At 37.9% G+C, this 23,979-nt stretch overlaps 1 protein-coding gene across 1 annotated transcript in view; it reads right to left on the bottom strand.

Moving 5' to 3' along the window:
- Nucleotides 1-13,547: 13,547 nt before the first annotated feature.
- The window catches only part of LOC149022326 (carboxyl-terminal-processing peptidase 1, chloroplastic-like), a 55,783-nt gene continuing 45,351 nt past the window's right edge, over nt 13,548-23,979 (bottom strand). The window contains exons 7-12 of the mRNA XM_089150452.1: nt 21,698-21,742; nt 18,852-18,935; nt 18,321-18,359; nt 18,177-18,239; nt 14,016-14,145; nt 13,548-13,941 (exon numbers count right to left, since the gene is read on the bottom strand). Coding sequence (XP_089006578.1) covers nt 13,886-13,941; nt 14,016-14,145; nt 18,177-18,239; nt 18,321-18,359; nt 18,852-18,935; nt 21,698-21,742 — 417 coding nt within the window. The 3' untranslated portion in view covers nt 13,548-13,885. The remainder of the gene's footprint in view (nt 13,942-14,015; nt 14,146-18,176; nt 18,240-18,320; nt 18,360-18,851; nt 18,936-21,697; nt 21,743-23,979) is intronic.

Below are 23,979 nucleotides of genomic sequence, written 5' to 3'. Positions count from 1 at the left end.
TAATTACAGATCCAAGTTCCAGAAGAACAGCATAAAGCCTAAGCTAAGGTCTCCTCAGTCTTATACAATGTGTCCTCATATGTGTACACGAAGGAAACTAAGCAAGGCCTCTCCCACACAAGGGTCGGGCTAATCTTGGTACGAAGGGTAATCACACTCGGCACCTTAACAGTAACTTTCATAATGGCCAAGACCTTCAGTGTAGTATGCAGGATCCTAGTCCGCCTTGAGGTATGAGCCATCAGCTTCTTCGGTACCTGTAGAGAAATCTAACAAAACAATTGCACAGAAAGGAATTAGTTCAAAAGAACTCAGCATGGTAGTTATTCCATAATATACAAGTCATATGATACAAAACGTAACATGATGCGAAATGATATGAGACAAATGATGCAAATATGATTCTAACTCTACATATGCTAGTCTCTATGGTAGACATGCTTTAAGTCATAGCACCATACTTCTTTGGGTAGGTCTCAATCACTCAAGCCGGTGGGAATTGGGTCCTGCATCCCTCGGGACAAATCCATGGCTGGGGTTTAAGTCACCGCTCTCTCACATCACCATTGGTCTAAGTAGTGGCGCATGTCAAGGTGAAGCCTAGCCCAATGCAAGTCATCTACTTAGTGTCACATCCACCCAGCCGGTATCCTATCTGGCATACCCGGGAATGTGATCCACAGCCCGAGGATCAAGGATCGAGCGGCTATGCCTCCCACATACACAATAACATAATCACGAACAATATAATCAAATGTTTTAAACAAGTAATAACCAGATCAAATGGATAAGAAAAGAAAATCAATCAGAGTGTGGAAACTATCAAGTATCAAGTACATATTAAGAACATTCTCAAAAGAGAAAGAGAGTGATCAGAAGTCACTCCTTCTCAAAGGCAGCGGAAATGGTTGATCAATTTCAGTTACAAATTCCAACATCAAAGAGTAAATCCAAAGGAGTTATTACAACATATCCGGGTTCCAAAATGACATAAAGGAGCCTAAGCTAGGGTCTCCTCCGTCTTGTATAGAGTGTCCTCGTAAGTGTACACAAAGGAGACCAAGCACGGCCTCTCCCAAAACAAGGTCGGACTAACTCTAGTACGGAGGGTAATCACCCTCGGCACCTTCACCATAATCTTCGTAATAGCCAGGACCTTCACCGTAGTATGAGGGATCCTGCGCCGCCTCATAGTAGGAGCCATCAATGTCTTCGGTACCTGCAGATATGTCTAACAAAAACAATTGCAAAAAGGAATGAGTTCAAAGAACTCAGCAAGGCGAGTCGTTCCATAATACACAAATCATACGATACAAGTCACGATATGATGCAAGATGATATGAGACAATAATGCAGTATGATTCTAACTGTGAGTATGCTAGTCTCTAAGGTAGACATGCTTCAAGCCATAGCACCATACTTCTATAGGTCGTCTGTCACTCCCCCTCAATCATACATGATATCTTGGGTCTGCCAGGGTAATTGGGTAAAGTCCTCATCAGAAACCATGGTTGGGGATTAAGTAACCACTCTCTCACATCACCATTGGTATAAGTATTGGCGCATGTCATGGCGAAGCCTAGCCCAATGCAAGTCATCTACTCAGTCGTATCAAGTCAGATCCGGATACTTCCCCTATGGCACCGACAAACTCGGTTATGTATCCTTCACACTAGAATCAGCGTATCCTATGGCTACAACCAACTCGGACTACGGACTCATCAACCCTATTGGTCATCCACAAATGGTAAACGGGAAGCTCTCACGTCCTCTCACGGATTGGTTACCGGTCTTGAGCGCCCGTTAGCCCAAGTCTATCCTCCCATTAAAAAATCAAATCAACAGAATCTAGTTCCATAATGATTTAGAGTTTCTATTAAACCCTGGATCCTCCCATTATATCCAATCCAAAATCAAATCAATAGAATCTGGAAGAAATAAAGTACCACAGGAATTGTAGCTCTGATGCCAATGTAGGTTCTTTGGTCTAACATACATGAGGTTTAATCCAGATAACTAATCTAGAAAGAAAAAAAATGTGATAGATCCTTACCTGGATTAGCTATTCGTAGATAATGTAAGATTGCAATGTAAGAAAAAAACAAGATCCACGTCCTTATTCCTTCACAAGAAATCGTCACCAGCAAATCTTCCTCAATCTCATGGAAAGGGAAGAATCCACAACCCAAATACCATTGTGGATGGATAGTTGAAGATCGAGATCAAAACTAGGGAGAAGAAAAACTTTCTCCGAGAATTTTCTTCTGTTCCTACATTTCTTGGAGAGAAAGTGAGCCAGAGAGAAGTTCCAAAAAATAGAATCTTGTAACTCAATTGTGCATTAAACGGATTGGCGGTTACCAAAATATATCATCATATTTTGTAGCCTTCTAATATGTGAATTTATGCAATTACCCTTGGGCATATTAAAAAATCCTAACACTGCTTTATCTAGCTTGATATTTGATTTATGCTTTTTTATATGTGATTTTATGTGTTATGCTTGTGTTAGATGCTCTGCATGTTCTTTACGGCAAAGAGAATATTCTGGATATCTTGTCATGGGCTGAACTGTTTTCTCCCCAGATTTATTAGTTGGTACCAAAAGTTTTGGCTGATTGTTGAAGCTGATATATTTTGAGCGATTTCTTTTTTCTGTCTTTTTCTTCTTCTTTCTTTTACGGAGTGGGAGAATGGTGCGTTCGGTACTGTTACTTTGCCTGACATTTTTTTTATGGGATCAGTACTCCAGTGTAATTTCATATGTGCTTATGAATCTGCTTTGGGTTGTGTGGGTCAGTTACCTTCGTCATCAAATTTATCTTAATTTATTGACCCAAAAAAATTTATCTTAATGCTTTGGGGGAGGTGGGAGGTGGTTGCCGGCCGGGGAAGGGGTGGTGGCCGCTGGTGGAGGTGAGATTTTCAGCAAGGTGTAGGAAGATGGGTGAAGGGAGAATCCCCTTCATCCACCTAGGGTTAGGTAAACAGTGAGTGAGAGGGGCATTTTGATCATTCATATTGGCGAGGGATATTTATGTCTTAACACATGAAAACTTAACAGTCAAACTTAAAAAACTATTGGATTTTTTGTTATATTAACAATCAAACTTATAAAAACTATTGGATTTTTTGTTATATTTCAAGTTCACCAGATTGGGCAAAGTGAAATATTGGCCATTTAAGTTGGCTAACAAGAAAGGTTTAAGACTAAAAGACTAAGCAAGAGGGTGAAGCTAGGGTTTAACTGTTGTCGGTTGTGGATTGTTTCTATCAAATAAAGAGAGAATGAGTATATCTCCAAAGCCACTTGGATTAATTATCTAAAACCTTTTTTATTAAAACTAATGGAAGAAGATTTCCACCAAATTGGATCCTTCTAATCTTGTTTGATAGGATAATAAATTATCAGAAACCAGATTAACGAGCTGAAATTGTGTTCCAAACCCAGTATTGGTAATATCTGAAGTTATGTAATGAATTTTAATCTGAACTTTTCAGGGTGAGTTTTTAAGTAAGTATATAGTCCGTGATAAATTAGGAAATTAATACGAAATAGTCAAGTGTAGGTTCTGGAGTCGTCTGTCCACTAGGTGCAGAATGTGAATTAATCTAGACATTATAATTTAGGAGATCTAAAACCTATTGGAGTTAAAACATGGAAAGAAGTCCCAAGTACCGTAGATACCCCCCCCCCCCCCCCCCCAAATTAACTACATTTTCCCCCATCCATTGAATTGGAGTTAGAACATGGAAAGAAGTCCTAACTACCCTAGATACCCCCCCCCCCCGGCCCAAATTAACTACATTAACTCATATCTAACAACTCAAAAATTAGGGTTAATTTGAGAGAAGAGAAAGAGGGGAAGGAAGATCTGGAAGTCAAGGAGATTAAGGAAGGATGCCCTCTTGCTGCTGTCAACTAGGGGTGTTGTATTCAAGAAAAATAAACTTATGAGTGAGTTCAGGTAATGGTCACCTCTTCTTCCTATCGATTCTATAAACTTCTATATATCGATTTTGATGGGTTCAAACCTTATAATTCATTCGATTAAACCTAGAACTAGGGTGGAAGCTAAGGGTTATAAATGTGGGGATTGGATATGCACTCCTCTCATTCGGAGGGAATGAGAACAATTGAGGTATGACAAATTGATAGATTTCTACTTCAAGTTTGTAGATTAGGTCCTATACTTTTTTCGATTTTATTCCTTAGGTGCTAAGGGTGCTTTTGTTTGATGTTTGATGCATCTATAGGTCCAATGTTTTAATTGTGCGGCAATATTGGACACTTGAAACCTAATCTACATCGACCATCACTCCAAGTGTGGGGTTGTGTGCTAGAATTAGGTTAATGCTAGCTTTCTTCTGAATTCTTATATTCCTATTTTTACTAATGATTGTATTGATGAATACTTTGATTGAATTCTGCTTCAGGCATGCATGCATTGAAACACATGGGGGTGGCTATGAATTTATGAGGATGGTTGTATTTAAACAAGTTATATGTCGTCTATTGAATACCAGTATGATGAACTTTATATTTTGATCATGGAGCTGGTTATGGATGTGAGGGGGGGGGGGGTAAGATTTGTTGGATATGTTCATCTAAGGGTATAGGGGAAGTTGACTAGTAACTCACATGCACACACTTTGTTGCATTTGATTATGATGGATGCATGGCTAATAGAGACACCTAACACATGTTAATCCCAAACCCCTGGTTGATTTACTTTTTTTTTTATTGTTATGAGCATGAGTGGACCGAATCACTTGAACCTATCGATGATTGATGTGAGCAAGAGTGCCTAAATCCCTTGAACCTACTAGTTGATGTGAGCAAGAGTGCAGACCGATCGAATTCCTTAATCACCTCGTTGATTTATTTTGATGCATTGAGCGGACTGACTCCAATAACTTGGTTGATGTGATCGAGCAAGAATGTAGGTTGGACCCATTACGCCCAGTTAATGTGACATGAGATGATAATGAAGACAAACCCCCCAAGGGGCTGTCATAGGTTGCAGCTTGCTCATTCATTTGGATGTGTTTGTGCCTCTCGTAACTCACCTCGTAATTAATTATTCTTTCTTTATAGACGATGGTATAGGTGTTGGAGTCCCTATGGAGCAAGTTACTTAGGATTGCAGAGTGGATGGTGGTGTTGTGGCCGCCGAGTAGTTGGATGCTGACCATGCATAGTGCCTCATGTGCACGCTATTCATGCTCACACGAAAATCATCTAGTGTACTAGGAGTTTGACTGTATATCAAGACAATGTTAATTATAAATTCTTTGCTAGCTATTTCCTTTTGGATTATGTTATCTTGTTTGTTTTGGAACTTATACGGATCAAATAACTAGTTATCATTAGAACTCCTTAAGTATTTGATAGTGCAAGTTGTTCAAATCCTCAATTCACTTGCCTGCAATTTGTGTTGTGTGATCCAATGGAGCATTCAACATCATTTACCCAGCCTATTCATGTGAGGTGCGACAAGGATAATCCACTTTAGTATGACATTTGGAGTTACGTACATCCCATGGACAAGATAATTGTTGCCAGTGAAATCTTTGTAATGTCCCCCCCCTAAAGAACTTTTAGTCTTTCTTAGTCTCTTGCAATAGTCAACTGGAAATTTTTATGGTTTGTAACACTTATTGAGTTACTACTGCAACTAACGTTGGCTAGTTTAGATCTTGAATCGATTTGGGAACAAGCGGGTAGCCATTTTAACAACCAGAACATTTTGTTTGGCAAGTCATGTATGTTCCACAGTTTATTTAATTGATTATTTAAGTTATCGTGTTAGTGTGTATATTAATGCCCAAATAAAAACTCTGGACAATGTTTTTATTTGGCTGGTATGATAAGGATTACAAGTGAGCAGGGTTGTATTTCCATGATACGTTTCATACCCTACTTAAATTTAAGTGATGCATATGAACTGTTTTGTTGATATTATCCATTAGGTTCCCTAAATGTCTTTGCTTCCAATTCCAGCTCCTTTGTGCATGTGAAATATATAAAACACTATTAGATCCACCACAAAACAGCATGTTATCTAGTAATAATAGTAGAAATTGCTTTCATAGACATTGGATTACAAGAAAATTTGTGTTCCTTTACTGAAACTTTCGTGGGTCTGTTACGACTTGTATGTTTCTGATACTGGAAGTATTGATCTCTTATCTCTCAATAGATCAATCAAGCATTGACTGCAGAATGTGGACTTTTTCTTCATTAGGTCTTTGTGCAATCACTTTGTGCATCAATATCAAACACCCGCTGGTTTCATTTAATGTCATCCGTTTAGCAATGGTATTAATTGTTAAGGTGGATTTCATTGAAGATGAGAGAAGCAGAGGTATTACAGAACCTTGTAGGAGTTGTGTGGATTGTATTCCTAAATGAAGAAACATAAACATTAATTCTCTTTGATTTTTCTTCATCCCCGCCTTGAAGTTTGCCTAGTTATGCCTGAAGAATATTTAGAACCTAGAAAAACAATAGCTTCACATGAAAAGGAAAAAGAATAATTGAAAGACATAAGTCAGGCAAAAATAGGTGATGTGAAAGTATTAAGATTTACTTGCCTAATGCATTCTTATTTGGTTATGCAGCTGACTGGTGGGTGTTATATGGAACTAATTCGCCAAATCTTAGAGACATTAAGGTCCTCTCACAGACTTGCTCATCCTTTGGTTGCAAGAGGAATTGGAGCACCTTCTCACTCATTCATGTAAGGTACGGAAGAGATTGGGGAGTAAGAGGCTCGAGGACTTAGTCTATGTGCATTAAAACATAAGGTTAAGAGTATGGCACATACAAGATGACATGGATGATGAAAATTGGGAATCAATCGAGTTGACTGATATATTCCACAAGCCCCTTGTAGAGGATGAGGAGGAGGATGTCATATATCAGTGGGTTAGGGATTAAGGTGGCCCAGTGCTGGATGGGCTAGGAGGGCAACGAGATCCTACTATTGTTGTTGTCGTGGGCCTAAATGTTGTGGATGAGAACATGTCTTCTAATGAGAGTTAGGCTATTGTAGGTACATCAGTAGGACCGAGTGTACTCTTCATGGAGCCACTTGTTCGACTTAAAACAACTGAGGTGAGGTCTAGTAGTGGGAGTTCAGATGATGGCAATGGTGCCATCCCTTCAAGTCAGCCTTCAAGTCATTGAGGCAGTTAAGCTGGTTGTGTTGGTGGTGGAAGTCAGGCTAGTCAGCAGAGTCACCTCCACCAGGTCCGAGGACATATGCAACACAGGATACAGGTCATGGCTCCCCTACCTATATATTCAATAGTAGCGCGAATAGTAAGAGCAACAATGGTTGTTTCACCCACCCACGATTGACAGTTATCACAGAGTGTTATTCCTCTGGTATTCGAACATGGCAACATATGAGGACCACATAAACCAATATCCAACATACTATAGTGATGAGTTGACTTGGGAGTCATATGTGGCCACAGTTCAGAATCAGTTGATGGAGTATGCTGAGTGATACCAAGTTAATAACCAAAAACTAGTCATCAAGTGATTCAAATTTCATACTTTTACATGTGCAGTTGTGTTACTTGTGTACAAGTGCACAACTAACGTAGACATGTTACATGAAGTACTCTAAGACCTAACCATTGATTTCAATTGAATATGTGATGATGTGGCTTTATATTTTTATTTATAGGCATGGAGGACAATGATATTTTGTGGCAACACAATGTCCCCATGGATCTACGAGGCCAAAGGATCATATGCAACTACTGTAGAAGATCCCTCAATGGAGGAAAATGCCGATTCAAGCAACACTTGGCTGGTGTACATTGTGATACACCCATGTGTCGTGTTGTTCCTACTCTTGAGAGGGAATATATGGTAGCACCTTATGGAGATGGAGGGCCAACATGTGGCTGCCAATGTATGTTGTGGTTGTGGTGTTGATGAAGTTGGTGGTCCTAGTGCTAGAGCTGGTGGCGGAGTTGATGCTGGAGATCCAAGCGTTGGTGGTGGAGCAGCTAGAGTTGAGGATCTTTATTGAATTTTTTTTATTTATTTGATCCCATTTTCTATATTCCCCTTCCATGATTATCTTGTACTCTTGTGAACTTATGACTTATGGATTATGATTTATGACTTACCAATAAATAAAACTTTTAATGATTGTAAAATTTTTAAGGCATTTAAGTTCTATGATCAAAATTTGGTGTATTTGATAGTAGTCTAACCTTGCATTCCCCAATCCTACATCATTTCGGATTCACACCTAGGGTCGACTTAGAAGACATACTTAGGCATATTTTCTCACAAATTCAAGGCCACCAATGTATTCAAAATACCTTAAAAGGCTAAATACCAAGTTTCAACCTAATCAGGACCCTAAAACCCAAAAAATGGGCCACTGAGTTTACACACCAAAAAAATTGCATATCTCAACCTAGATCTCGGTTTTCTGAGGTAGGGAGAGCTCACTCAAGAGCAAGATCTTCTACCATGATATTTATTGTGATGAAGGTGCCTCTTGTCTGGACAGAAGAAAGGATCGATCATCATGTTTGAACCTAAGAGTTTTATTATTGAAATCATGACATCTGCATCCCATTATGTTTCTAAACAAAAACGTAAAGGTTTTTTAGTTTCTATCAATGGAAAAAGATAGTCCTAGTTGAGTTGACTAGTCGTGGATAACAAAACTATCTTACTACGTCCATGCCCCACGGGGAATGATACATGGAAGACTATAGATGCACAAATCTTAAGACATATGTTGAACTCCATGGAGAGAAGTATCGTTGACTTAGTTACACATATTAACACAGTGAAGGATTTATGGGACGACTTAGATATCTTGTATCCCAGAAAGAATAATCTTACTTGTATCTATGAGGTTTCACAAGAATTCTATAGGGCTAATGAGAAGGTTAGATTTGTGACCCAATATTTTTGTAGACTATAAGAAAATGTATGAAGAGCTGAATTTTATTATACCTATTTCATCGGATGTTGTTTTGAGGAATTGCAGTTATGGGTTTATTGGGAGGACTTGGGAAGGAATTAGACATAGTTAAAGCACAATCTTAGGAAGAGGAAAGTTATCGTCACTGTCTGAAACATTTTTCTGTGTCCCAAGAAAACACAAGTGAGTCTAGTTCCTCCAACAATGTTGCATTCACCAATTTTACTTCAAACCATGGCTCTAGTGGTGGGTGAACCTTTGGAGGGACTCGCGGGCGTGGGAATGGAGGATCATGTAGAAACCCCAATACTCAGGGATCCTCTAAAACTACTGGGAATGTCAAGAGTTGTCACCATTGTGGAAAACCATGAGATATACAAAAATTGTGTTTAAAGCTTTATAGCAAGCCAACTCAAGTTGCTAACACTACATCGTCAAAGTCATCCACTGCTGCCACTCCACAATTAAAAGGGAAGACTGTGAAAATGATTGATTAAAGAGTATCCCCCCTTTTCCCAATTCCAGACACTTCAGTCTCCACCTCTCACTGCCACCTTTGTCAAGACAATTAATGGTACAACATGTGTTTTTACATCTCGTCCCTGGATCATTGACTCAGGGGTGTATGATCATATGATTGATGTTTAAACTTTTTATCCTTTTTTCTCATCCCTTTCCATTGTAACCCTTGCTAATGATTCCCATGCCAATTTTCTTTTAAATTATTATCCTTTCACAAACTACCACCTACAATTGTTCTATGTCTTTCTTTCCTGGTTATTGTGTTTCATGATCTTACGATGAAGAGGATGTTTGGTAGAGGCAATGGGTTAGGAGGGCCTAAGTTTGATACATGTTTTATGATATTCTGTCGGTAGCTTACTCAAGCACATCTAACCCTAACCAATTTCCCTACCGTCTAGGCCATCCTTCATTAAATACTTTGAGAATTTTGGATAAACAATTTAGTTCCATTTCTTCTTTGCCTAGTGAGTCATGTTACTTTGGGAAGCTTCATCATGTAAGCTATCCCCTTCAAGTTAATAACTGAGTAGGCAAACCTTTCTTTTCTTATTAATTTTGATATGTGGGGACCATATCCTATTATTTCCATTCTAGGCTTTTAGTATTTTGTTACTCTTATGGATGATTCTTCTAGAGTTACTGATATATTTGATGAAAAATCGTTTTGAATTGTTTATAACATTTTTTGTGATTTGTGACTGAAATTCGTACACAATTTGGAGTTTCCTGTTAAAATTCTCCAGAGTGACAATGCAAAAGAATATTCTCCTCTCCCTTTAATACATTTATGACATTACATAGCATTCTTCACCAATCCCAAAAAAATGGTGTGGCAGAACAAAAGAATCGCCACCTGATGGAAGTAACCCGCTCTTTACTGTTTGAAATGTGGTTTCTCAAGCCTTTTTGGGCTGATGTTGTCCTAACTACTTGTCACCCTATTAACCAAATGCCCTCATATGTTTGAAAGTGGTATCATGTATTCCTTATACTTTCCTATAAGACCTTTGCATGAGTTGCCTTCTCATGTTGTTGGGATTTGGGAGTATTTGTTTTCTTCAGATCACCGACCTGGGCTGTCTAAGCTTGATCCAAAAGCCCTTAATTGTGTGTTTGTCATGTAATCCCCGACTCAGAAGGGGTATCGTTTTTATTTATTTGAATTTCAAAAATACTTTATTATGGCTGATATTTCAATTTTTTTAATTTGTTCCTCCCTATGCATTTTTCTTCAATGGATGTGGATCTCCCTGTAATTATTTCCCCTCCTGTTACAATCCAGCCAACGCTTCCACTCATCTAGACAGAGATCACTATTGTGTATCGACAACATCCAATGACATCTAGGGACCCTGCTCCTCCTGTGGCTTCTTTAACTTTGCCGCCTCCACCCGTGGATCTTGCAATAAATCCCCCTATTTCTGACCTTGATGTTCTGATTGCTCCTCACAAAGGCACAACGAGTTTTGTTCAGTATCCCATCTCTAGTTGTGCTTCTTACACTAATATTTCTCTTACTTTTTGTGTCTTTTTTTCTTCCCTTACCATTGAGATTCACCCCCTTCCTAAGACCTTGTCTAAAGCCTTGTCAAGTCCTGGGTGGACAATTGCAGTGATTGAGGAGTTGGCTGCCCTAAAAGAAAGTCATACTTGGGACCTTGTTCCTTTGCCTCATAAGAAAGCTACTATTGGATGTCGTTAAGTGTTCGCAGTGAAAGTAAATCCCGACGACACACTTGCTAGATTAAAGGCTAGACTCATAGCAAAAGGATATGCTCAAGCGTACGGAATAGACTGTTTGGAGACTTTTTCTCCTTTACAAAGCTCACCTCTGTTTGGTTTCCAATATCCATAGCTATTACATATCACTGGCCCCATGTTTCAACTAGATGTGAAGAATGCATTCCTTAATAGGGAACTCCATAAAGAAGTATATATGGGGCAACTTTTAGGGTTTGTTGCTCAGGGGGGGAATGGTTTGGTGTGTCATTTGAAAAAAAAATCACTATATGTGTTGAAACTGTCCCCAGGTGCATGGTTTGGCCATTTACGTCAGTTGTAACTGAGTTTGGTTTGACTCGATGCGAAAGTAATCACTTGGTGTTCTACCATCAATCTAGTGTAGGGAGGAAATTCTTTGTTGTGTATATGGATAATATAATTATTACTGGAGATGATTTAACCTATATTGATGCATTAAAAATGTATCTATAGAAACAATTTTAGAATAAGGATTTAGAAAAACTTAAGTATTTCTTAGGGATTGAAGTGGTCCAGTCTAAGAAGGAAAATTTATGGTCCCAACGTAAATATGTGAGTACTTATTATTTGAAACATGATTGCTTGGCTCGAAGTCTTTGGATACTCTTGGATCCAAATATAAACTTATGCCTGAAGACGACAATGTCATTGATGATCTAGAGAAGTATCGAAGATTGATTGGAAAGTCAAACTATATTTGGTTGTGACTTGACCTAACATTGCTTTTCCAGTCAGTGTTGTGAGTCAAGTCTTGTGTAGCCCTCGTACCACTCATTTGGATGCAGTTGTGCACATATTAAGATACCTTAAGAGAGCTTCTAAACGTGGGCTCCTTTACATAGATCATGGTCACAGAAGAGTTGAAAGATTTTCATATGCAGATTGGGATAGTTTACTGATTGATAAAAGGTCTACCACAGGCTATTGTACCTTTGTTGGAAGAATTCTTGTGTATTGGAAAGGAAGCAAACAGTGGTTTCTTGATCCAATGCAAGGTCGTATCAACCAATTGTACTTGTCATTTGTGAGCTGATGTGGATCAAACAATTTTTAGGTTAGCTTGGTTCTATTTATGAGCTTTCTATGTTTCTATGGGGTGACAATCAAGCAGCTATTCGCATAGCATCCTATCTTTCACGAGCGTACAAAGCATATAGATATTGATCGTCATTTTGTTCAAGAGGAGCTTCAATAGGGATTAATTTCCACTTGTCAAATTTGAATTGGAAAGCAATTAGCTAACTTATTTACAATGTCTTTAGGGGCAAAAATATTGAGGTATATTTGTAATAAGTTGGGAATGTTTGATGTTTATTCTCCAGCTTGAGGGAGAGTGTTAGAGGGCATATTGGAAAACAAAAGTAAGGCTCAAGATTTAACACTAGGTGCTAAGGTGGTATGCTGGTTCAAATCCATATTGAACTCTTATTTGTTTTGAAAATGATTGTAATTAGGAAACAATATTATAAATATAAATACAGAAGTAATTTTGTAGAATTCCTCACTCGATTGAGCTCCTCTCATTCTCAGTCTCTATTTCTCTACTTTTATTCCATAATTTACACATATTAAAGAAACCATTATCTATTTCTATAAGTGACCCTCCCCCACCCCCTCTTTTATTTGGCTAAAACACATTGCATGTGAAGCAACATGCTTTTTCAAGTGTGTTACCTAACGTTTGTAATTTGAGACCATCATGTATTTAAAAGTGGGTGATCCGTCCTCCAACCTATGCAAACTATGTCAAAACCCTTTCTCCTCTCCATCTCGATGGTGGGCATGTCCTTGAAGTCCCACATTAGACTTCGAGATGATAATTTGAATCATAGGGCTTATAAATATAATAGAAAAAAATCTACATAAACATAATAGTTTGCTAACATAGAAGCTACGTATGGGGTTTGTTCATCAATAAATAATAATAGATAACGTTGAATTTTTCTGAGTTTGTCTAAAGAGAACAATGGCCTCCCAATTACACTAGAACGTCCAATGGGTTCATTCGTAAAACCCAGTACTTCTATCTCCATGCACCTTCATATTTGTCTCCTGATATTTCTTTCTACTTGGTCTTTAATTTATTTGTCCACCTAACAAAATGTAGCTGAAGATCCAGATATCAAACTATAAGTCATTCTATAAAGCAACTGCGCAAGGCTTGATGCATTGAACTCACTCAGATATGATGTTTGGCCTTATTGTACCAGCAAGACCTCTATTGTGATTTGTGATAAGTCTTTTCTCAAGGAGATCTTCAATGAATTCCAATCCCATTGACCAACAAAACATGACAGACAGACAAAAAAATAAAGCAAGTGCAGAATCAAAAAGGTCAACATTAGAATGAACCTCAGGCAGAGATTTTATAACATTCCAAACATCCTTCAAAGTGATATTTCAATTTCCCTCAAGAACAAGGAACCTGCTCAGGCATACAGTATCTACAATTGAGTGTATTTACACCACCTAGCATCTCCATCTAACAGGGACAGTATTGATGAACAAAATCTGCTCATCATCAGTGATTTTCCTACTATACCTTAACAAAAGAGAGACAGGAATACTGCCATGTACACAAAATAGTTACCATGCAGTAAAAAGAGTGTCTCATCCCAAGCTGCAAACCTGTATCATCCTTGTCTTTGCAAATTACACTGTGAAAGATGCTTTGTAATCTCTTCCCAAGCTGCAATACAGATTACGCAGATTATATGTTTCCTATTTAGGTTGAACCATAAACAAAGCAAAATATATTATTACCTGGGATACTTTGAAAATCAGGCTCTATTCCATTTCCATTGATGTCCATGTGCTTTGGTGTGACATACTTCCCAACAGTGACAACCACACCAGATCCATCATGGAGTTCAAAAACAGACTGAATCAGACCCTGTTAATTTAACAAATTGGAGAAGTTAAATAACTACAATGGACTTCAGTTCCATCAGCGACACCAGACCCTAGCTCCTATGTTAATCAATCAATTCAACCAGCACAATGAATTGGCGGTCCCATTCTTTTCCTAGGATATAGCCTAGAAATTAGATATATTTCTATGCTTTCAGATCCTCAATTTATCAAAAAGATGTAGGACAGCCCTAGGAACTAGGGTATTCTACAATGAACAAGATCCAAAGCTAACAAGGACACTAGGAGTGGTTAGGGGAGGGGACTGCACAGCACTTAAACTCTACCAGCAAAGTTGTCTGATATGATTTTACCCAGCAATAAGGAATATAAGAAAAATGCAAGTATCATAAAGACTAACGGAAACAAATTAGATTTCATTTACGATTAATCCACACACACAGATTAGAGGCGTTACATTCAAGGTAATCAAAATTACAGCAGGTTATAATGATTAATTTTCCATTCAATAGAGGACAAAATATTACATCCAATGCATGAAGTCTAATCCCACCCCAACTAACACTAACAACTACCCAAGCACCAAAAGAAATCCAAATAACAAAGGTTGCAATGATGTAATCAGCAGCCTAAGTGATAACAAAACAGCAAGGGTTTTACCATAAAAGAAAGCCAGGTGGATAGAAGCAACAAGGTAGAGCAACAGAAAAAGAATACCAGGCAGAAAACAGTACTGCCACAAGGATTAACTGTGGAGGAGAGAAAATAAGAAAGCAGGAATTGGAAAATAAAAATAATTCTGCTACTACTAAGAGGGCCAGGAAAGGAGAAGAAGAGATGCAGAAGAAAGAGTAAACAAGAACACACAGCAGGGAAGGGGCTGTTGACAGGTAGAGAAAGAAAGGAGCAGCAGGGGAAACCAGAAAAATACCAGTGCAGGAAAATTCCAGCCGTGAGGGTGTGGAATATTAGACAATATTGAGTGAAATCTCTGTTATCTCAATATGAGAATAACACATGTGTATTTATAGTATGACAGAATAATACATGATACGGTATCTAAGAGAAAATACTCAATACAATACTCTTATTCAATACTTGTATGAGATTTATTGATGGACTTCTTCAGCGTGCTGGTTTGTCTGATGCCAAGCCCATATCCACTCCTATTATGACCTCTCATACTCAAAAAGGTCAACATTAGAATGAACCTCAGGCAGAGATTTTATAACATTCCAAACATACTCTTACTTTTAAGGCATTTAAGTTCTATGATCAAAATTTGGTGTATTTGATAGTAGTCTAACTGCACAACATAAACTTGTGGTCTTGGATATGTACCTAATCACAAAAACTCATAAAAGGTGCAAAGTTAACTATCCCGAGATAAGATGGTGGAACTTGAAAGGAGAGTGCTCAAAATCCTTCGCTAATGAAGTAGTCAAACAAGGAAAGGGGGATTTCAAGGGAGATACTAATGCGATGTAGAATGAGATGGCTATATGTATCATGAAGGTGGCTAAAGATGTCCTAGGTCAATCAAAAGAAAAGCTTCATTCTCATAGAAAGACTTGGTAGTGGGATAGTGAGGTTCAAGCTGCCATTAGGAATAAGAAAACTAGTTTTAAGACATGGCAAAGAACTAATGATGTTGAGGATCTTCAAAGGTATAGGTTGGATAAAAATGGAGCTAAAAAAATTGCGGAAAAAGCAAGAGAAAAGAAGTATGAGGAGTTATACAATAAGTTGGGCATGAAGGAAGGAAAAATCTATTTATAAGATAGCTAAGATGAGGGATAGAAAGAGTAGAGATCTGGACCATGTTAGATGTATTAAAATTGGAGATGGTAAAGTACTAGTATGTGATGAGGACATTAAGAAAATATGGGAAATCAATTTCTCTAGTCTACTAAACGAGCATAATTCAAGCACCAATGATTTGAACGACACACCATTCACCAAGGCACTAATTTTCAAACTTATATATGAAGAATTTCGATGTCCGAAATAAAAGAAGCACTAAGGATGATGAAACTTGGCAAGACACAAGGTCCTGATGAAATCCCAATATAAGTATGGAAAAACTTAGGAACCTATGGACTAGTTTGGTTGACTAACATTATGAGCACAAGGAAAATGCCAGATGAATGGAGGAGAAGCATCATGGTTCCAATTTACAAAAAAGAAGATATTAAAAGTTATATAACTATAGGGGCATTAAATTGATGAGCCATACTATGGAATTATGGGAGAGAGTAATTGAAACCTGTTTGAGACACTTAACTACAATTACGGAGAACCAGTTTGGGATTTTTCCGGGAAGATCTACAACGGATGCTATTTACCTAATTAGGAGACTTATGGAAATGTATAGAGAATGTAAAAAAGATCTTCATATGGTATTTATTGACCTAACAAAAACTTATGATAGAGTTCCTAGAGCATTAATTTGGCAAGTACTAGAGAAAAGAAATGTTGCAAATAAATATGTAGACATAGTTAAGGATATGTGTGATGACTCGGTGACAAGTGTAAGAACAGTGGGGGGACAAAGTAATGAATTCCCAATTATAGTTAGGCCACATCAAGGATCAACTTTAAGCCCATATCTGTTTGCACTTGTAATGGATGAATTAACTAAAGACATTCAAGATGAGGTCCCTGGTGTATGCTTTTTGCTGATGATATTGTGTTAATTGATGAGACTCAAGTGGAGATTAATACCAAATTAGAATCATGGAGAGAAACTTTGGAATCAAAAGGCTTTAAACTAAGTAGAACGAAGACAGAATATTTAGTTTGTAACTTTAGTCATGATCGGGCAAATGATGAGGTGTTAATACTTGACGATAAGGAGATTCCTCAAAGTGATTGTTTTAGATACCTATGTTCATTCATAAATAAAAGAGATGATATAGAGAATGATGTTTCCCAAAGAATTAAAATAGGGTGGATGAAGTGGAGAGTTGTGTCAGGGGTCTTATGTGAACAATGTATTCCATTAAAGGAAAATTCTATAGGACCGTTGTTCGACCAGCTATGATGTAAGGTGCAGAGTGTTGTGTTGTTAAAAATAATCATATAGATAAACTTGGTGTAGCAGAAAGGAGGATGCTAAGATGGATGAGTAGTAAAACTAAGAAGGGTAAGATAAGGAATGATCATATTAGAGTTGGTTTGGGAATTGCTCCCATAAGTGATAAGCTTCAAGAAAGTCGTCTAAGGTGGCACAACCACGTTCAATAGAGACCTATAAATGCCCATTTACAGAGAAGTGATATAATCCAGATTGAAGGGACTAGAAGAGCTAGGGGTAGACCTAAGATAACCTTAAGAAAAGTGGTGAGAAATGATATGCATAGCTTAGGCCTTGTATCTAGCATGGCCTCAAACAGATTTGATTGGAAGGCAAGAATCCAAGTAGCCGACCCCATTTAGTTGGGACAAGGCTTATTGTTGTTGTTATTGATCGAACTTTGGTGTTGTTAGTAAAAAGATAAAGATCTTTCCTAAAATATTCCTAAAGAATAAAAAGGAATAATATCCCAACTGAGTAAAGGAAAATTTCCTAGTCTATCGTTACAATAAAATAAAATCCCGGAAATCCCAAACATAACTTATGTAACAAAAATTAAGTGTGGAGTGGACCACAATCCCAAGGGTCCAAATGACCCTCTACTAGTAAATCTTCTTGTATGCCTAGCCAAACCAAGCCGAACGGTTCTGAGGGTTCACCTCCATCTCTGGTAATAGTGACTGATGGGTGGACGTGTGATGCCCCCATCACAAAAACTCTCCTATTAACTTAATGGTTCTCAAAGCTAGATCTCTGAATTGGAAGGTTAAAGACCTTGTGAACACCCCCTTTTCTAGAGTCAAGTTGAAGGATATGCAGATATGAACTTTTGGGACTCTAGGATTTGCATATGAATCCTACCGACTCTAGTGTCCAATGGGTGTGGACCATAGGACTACAGTACAATGCCATTAAAATTACAAAATATTTCAAAAAAATATCTCAAAGTCAACAATTTAAACACATGTTATTGATACCTTGCCAAAGGTCCTTTCACCCACAAGAACAGCCCTGCAATTATCATGAAGAGCAGTTGCCACCTGACACGATGATACGAGGTTAAGTTCTAATTTTGTAATAAAAGACTGAAGTAATCCCAAATGAATGGAGAAGTTGCTCACGATTTCACTAGCACTAGCAGTATTGTGATTGACAAGCACCTGCACTAGAGCAATAACTGAATGCTTAGAGTTAGATACCTAAGATATTGCATCTGCTGAACCCACCAAAAAAAAAAAGTCCAAAGTTTGACAAAGCCTGAAGCAAAGGCATGGCCAAAACATCATGTGAATGCCTTTTCAGGCCTGACATGTGAATGATGCATGAAACAGGCACATGGTTTCAACGCCTTGTATCCAAATAAACACATCATTTTTTTGTCCCCAAAAAGAAAAGAAAAACTAAACTGATCATGGAACTCAAGAATTTGAAGGATTTATATTTAATCACCTCATAGACCCAATAAAGTACAAACTAAAATAAAAGAAAACAAAGTTATATGTCTCTATCATCATTGAGAAAAATAAATATGCCCCTCCCCCCAAGTAAGATAACTAACATCTAATGTCAGGATTATCCCACAGGAAATGCAGCATTTGGTTCTTGTTGAAGACAGATGAATCTAACATCGCATCTATAAAAGATTTTCATACCATAAGAGGACTTGTAACCATAGGGACACTTTCTGAAATGATACTTTTCTGGAACTGTGGATCCCTTCCAACCGTATAAATTATCTGCATACATTGAATAAGAAAAAAAATGATTATCCAATAATGGAGAATCATTAACTATTATGAAAATTCTAAAATTGTGATTTGAGATAGCTGAGTGACAGTTTTCTAAATGGAGAAGTGTCATGTATCCAGAATAGGTAGTTCGGTAGGTAATGGTTTTCCAGACTTCAATGCAAGTTTTATTATACATGAATGGTATTGGTAAGGACCATTCAATTAATACTCACTTCCATAAAAGTAATTATGCTTAGCTGCCCAGGTAACACCGCTGATCAGTACCGAACTGTTCATACAATGTGATCACCAACCCACAACGTCTAAGCAACAAATTTCAGCCCAGTCTAATGAATCACAATCATAAGAAGAAAAAGAAAGCCATAAATCAGGATTCACCAACAATATTTTTGCAGGTAACAAGCGAAGGACTTGTAGCATAATTTTTCATGTCTAAAATGCATGGGTCTCACTCTCTTCAATTGTCTACAGAGCCACTAAACTAAAAGGTAAGAAATCACTCCTAATAAGAAATCACTCCTAAATATGATATTCTACAACTGAAGCATAATGGTTAACACAGGTTCCATTTTCAACCTCTTATATAAGGTGTCACATAATTCAGTAAAATTCAGTTACACATAGGTATTGGTCAAAGTGGCTGAAGCATCATGATTAATTGAGCTAATCTTCTAGGAAAGGCTGGAAGCTGAATTCTATCATTTAGTGTGGTTGTCCTGGCCATAGTGAATCTATTTCATGCTTGATTCAGAGTTACGAAGACAACCCTACTAAACGGAGTTAGCCACTTACATCCTGGTTTAACATTTAAGTCTAATAAAAGTGAAGGTCCAGGATTTGGACCAAACTTTAAAGGAAGCCACCTGCCAACATGATGCATCAATCCTCTAACCAGCAAAGAACAATGGCAAAGTTGCTTGACCAGAGTTCAGAGCTGGTGATAGATTCAATATTATCTCATGGAAATGATTTAATACACTTGAGAGGTCAACCTGCTAACTTTACAAGGCTAGCATACGACATGAGTTTTGTAGCAGAAGACAAGATAAACCAGCAATGGAAGAGGAACCAAAAGAGATGAGAACTCTGAATTTCAAGAAATTGTAAAACTACAAAGTAAATTCCTACCAGCAAACCCTCCCTGCACCATTAACACAACCCACTCCCACCCTCTCACACTTAACCCACTCCCACCCTCTCGCACTTTCTCCCCCCACCATAGTACTACCCCACCCCCACGATTCTTCTTTTAGAGTATGTCCATTTGATGAGATAAAAACGGGGGAGGGGGATTTTAAATATGTAGAACCATATGAATTGGGGTGAAGGGACAGAAAAGGAAAGGAGGGGATATTAAGGAAGGCATGAAATTGTGAGCTCCACATCAAAAAGTAAATCTGCCTTTCCTTTTCCACCATTTTAAATGGGGATTCTTTTAAATGATAGGGTAGGAAAAGACATTGTCATCTCAATTGACAAGCTCCTTAATTTAACAAAAGAACAATGGCAAAGTTGCTTGACCAAAGTTCGGAGTTGGTGATAGATTCAATATTATCTCATGGAAATGATTTAATACACTTGGGAGATCAACCTGCTAACTTTATGAGGCTAGCATACCACATGATTTTTGTAACAGAAGACGATAAACCAGCAATGGAAGAGGAACCAAAAGAGATGAGAACTTTGGATTTCAAGAAATTGTAAAACTATAAAGTGAATTCCTACCAGAAAACCCTCCTTGCACCATCAACGCAACCCACTCCCTCCCTCTCGGACTTTCTCCCCCCACCATGGTACTAGCCCCACCCCTCCATTCTTCTCACAGCTTATGTTCATTTGATGGGATAAAAATGGGGGAGAGGGGTCTTTAAATATGTAGAACCCATGTGAAATGGGAAGGAGGGGATATTAATGAAGGAATGAAATCATGAGCTCCAAATCAAAAAGTAAACTTACTTTTCCACCATTTTAGATGGGATTCTTTTAAAGCATAGGGTATGAAAAGTCATTGTCACCTCAACAAACAAGCTTCTTAATTTAAATAAACTTGTCTCCTCATTCTCCCACCCAACTAAACAAAACAAACTCACCTTTTGGCATTTTGTGGGAAAAAGTATACCTCTCCCACCCATTTTCTGTCAACCCCAACTTATTCCATCAAGAAAACATTCTCTTAAGAAATCATTCAACAAAAGCGGATGGCTATGGGAGAACCTATATGCATTAGGTATCTTCTTGAATCGCCATATATCTGCACTACCAACTTCCCGAAATTCTACTGCCACTCTTATATCAAGCAATTGATAATTTGGCATTTGCGGACTCCATATCCAAGGTTCGAGTTTCTTCAGAACAAGGAAAAAGCTAGTCGAAGGACTAATATGGTGGCTCCACCATAATTGTTGGGTTCTTTATTTCCCCTTGAGTGGGTACCCCCTTTTGACCCTCTCCATATAGATCAGTTTGTTTCTTTGATCAAACAAAAGCAAAGGTAATCCTACAATATCTGATTTATTTGAAGCTGGTGAATAAGTAAATTGAAGTTGGGCAAACCCATAATTTTCAAAATGCAAAAAATACATGGGGATTCTTAAACACCATGGAGATAATGTCACATGGAAGAACATTAAGAATATACAGTACAGCAACAAGAAGTAATCCAAAGGGTAGATGAAGCTTTTAATACGCAAAACATCTTAATAAGCATGAGAATAACATGTAGCTCGTTGATGAGAATTAAGATGTACCGTTTCCCCTTCATTTAGAAAAAGCTTAGCAACCTCAATGCCAACCTAAAATAATCAACATGATGGTATCAAACTCAGATATGTAAAACTGTGATCCATGACAAATGAAAATTATAAGTGTAGTCATATGCAAATAATAAAGGAAAACACAAGAAATTATGGAAAATATTCCCCAGTTAACATCTGTCATCGTCTATAATTTGTTTTCTTTTTTCTTATTTTTGAAGGAGGGAACTCACCTACAAGTTATTAAAACTTCATTCAAACATATTAGGACCAAAGTAAGCACCATGTTCCAAAATTTTATTTTCTTTATCTGTGAAGACCAAATTTTAACATAAAATGCTTCTCAGGTCAGTAACTTTGAATTTCATAAATAAAGGGATTAGCTGTCCAATAAATACAGATTTTCAGGCAAGTATTAATCCCTTTCTCCAAGTTGGAACCTGGGTGGGACTGCAGGGTTATGCTGAAATAGTCTATAAAAATAAGTGGTGTACACTGATTTGAATTTGTTAACAAGTTAGGGTGTGCACTTGGGTTATGACCCACAATATTTGACCACGTGTTTTGTATTCTCTCTATTTACTCTTTACCTTTTCTTGTAGCTCAAGTGTCTCGCAACCTTTAGTAGATTACATTCTATTTATTTCCTACAGAATACTTTCCCTATTTGAAAGATTGAATTTACCCAAATCTAGACTTTCTTCAGGAATCAATAAAGCAGCAAGCTGAGGGGGAGAGCTAAACTCCACGCATCTCTCCCTCTTCAACTCTTCTCTCCTTCATCTCCTCCATCTCCTCCATCTCTATTTTCTATTCTTCTGTGGTTCTGATTCTCTAAACCTGACATCGTATCAGAGCTGCTTTGATCTCCATAATCAGAATCGACCTTCCTTGGCTGCTGATTTGAAAGTCTCTCCCAGGAATTCTTAGTTCTATGTACTGCAGGAACTTGCTGCCTTCTACTTATCTGAATGTGATCAGACAAGTGATTATGTGAAGCTCCTAGTTTTCCATGTCTGATCTACACCTGCGATATTCGGTTGTGCCTAGTCTGGGTGACAAATCTCCAGAATTTTTTTATGCCTAGTTGCAGCTGGTACCTTCATCAAATGAAGCAATCCTTTTTACGGGTGGGTTCTACATATCAGATGTAGACTTTAACACGAATTCGGTATCTTGATGATTGGATTCACTCATACTAGAATCCTTTATAGATATAGAAATTTTCTGTTTTATTCGGTCTTTTCTGAGTACTTTTCTTTTGTCGTAGGTTCAGAATCCCCCCTTTCATTGGCTCTCCAGAGGAAAGGATTGGGGACTGCCTCACTCTCTAATATCTCCTTATGTTCTCAAAAACAAAATGGCCAAACAATTCAGCATCCATTTACAATGAAAACATCTAACAAGGATAGTGTAATCTTAAAAATAGGACGATTAACAGCCAAAATCTTATACCAGGGACAATCCAAGGAAAATGAGTGTCTTCAACCTGACTTGGTTGTTTAATTAAAAGGGAAGGGGGAAAAGGTGTCTTCCACCTCTCAATGTGGAACTTTAAACCTACTTCTTGCCAATAGAAAAGGCAATTGAATTTCCAAGAGCAGATCCATCCAGAAAAAGATGCTAAACCATTCAAGAAGTCATACTTCCTTATCATTCACATCTCATCAAAATCTGTAGATTTAAAAATCGATTTATGAGGTTCATTGAAAAAAAATTCTACCTTCCACTGCCTTGGGATCACCTACCCTGCACAATGAAGGAAAACAATAACTAAGAGTGAAGACTACACTATTCATCCTCCATAAACTGGACACAACTTCTGCTTGCAACTTTCAAACATGCATGGTGGTGAAACCCATTGTTAGGACCCTAGGATGACGCCATGTGGAGGAGAGAGAGTGTTAGGGTTAGTTGAGGGGTAATAAATAGGGGGGAATTGAGAGGAGACTGGAGAGGGTATTGAATGTATGTCCGAGGATTTAGGGCAACCTTTGGCTGAGGGGCATCATTAAATACTGTGGGGGTGACCAGCACCATTAAAGTCAGATTCTTTGTTAATTTCTTGGTTTCAGTATTAAATTTTGGTTTGGATCAGTGGGCTCTTATCAAATTGGAATATGGCACTGTCCCGGATTTCGGTTGAAGGTGAAGTGGAGCAATGGTTAGTAGAGATCCTGTTCTTTTGCTTGGAAAACCATATCAAGGAGGAGCAACGATTGGGAGTGGCACTCCAACACTTGGAAGGAGATGTGCTTGATTGGGTATATGGTAGA

Source organism: Hakea prostrata, chromosome 3 (genome assembly GCF_041222555.1).
Source record: "Hakea prostrata isolate BN-2017 chromosome 3, UWA_Hpros_2, whole genome shotgun sequence".
NCBI lineage: Eukaryota > Viridiplantae > Streptophyta > Magnoliopsida > Proteales > Proteaceae > Hakea > Hakea prostrata.
Note: the sequence above shows the minus strand (reverse complement) of the source record. Positions and strands in the feature narration are given on the sequence as shown.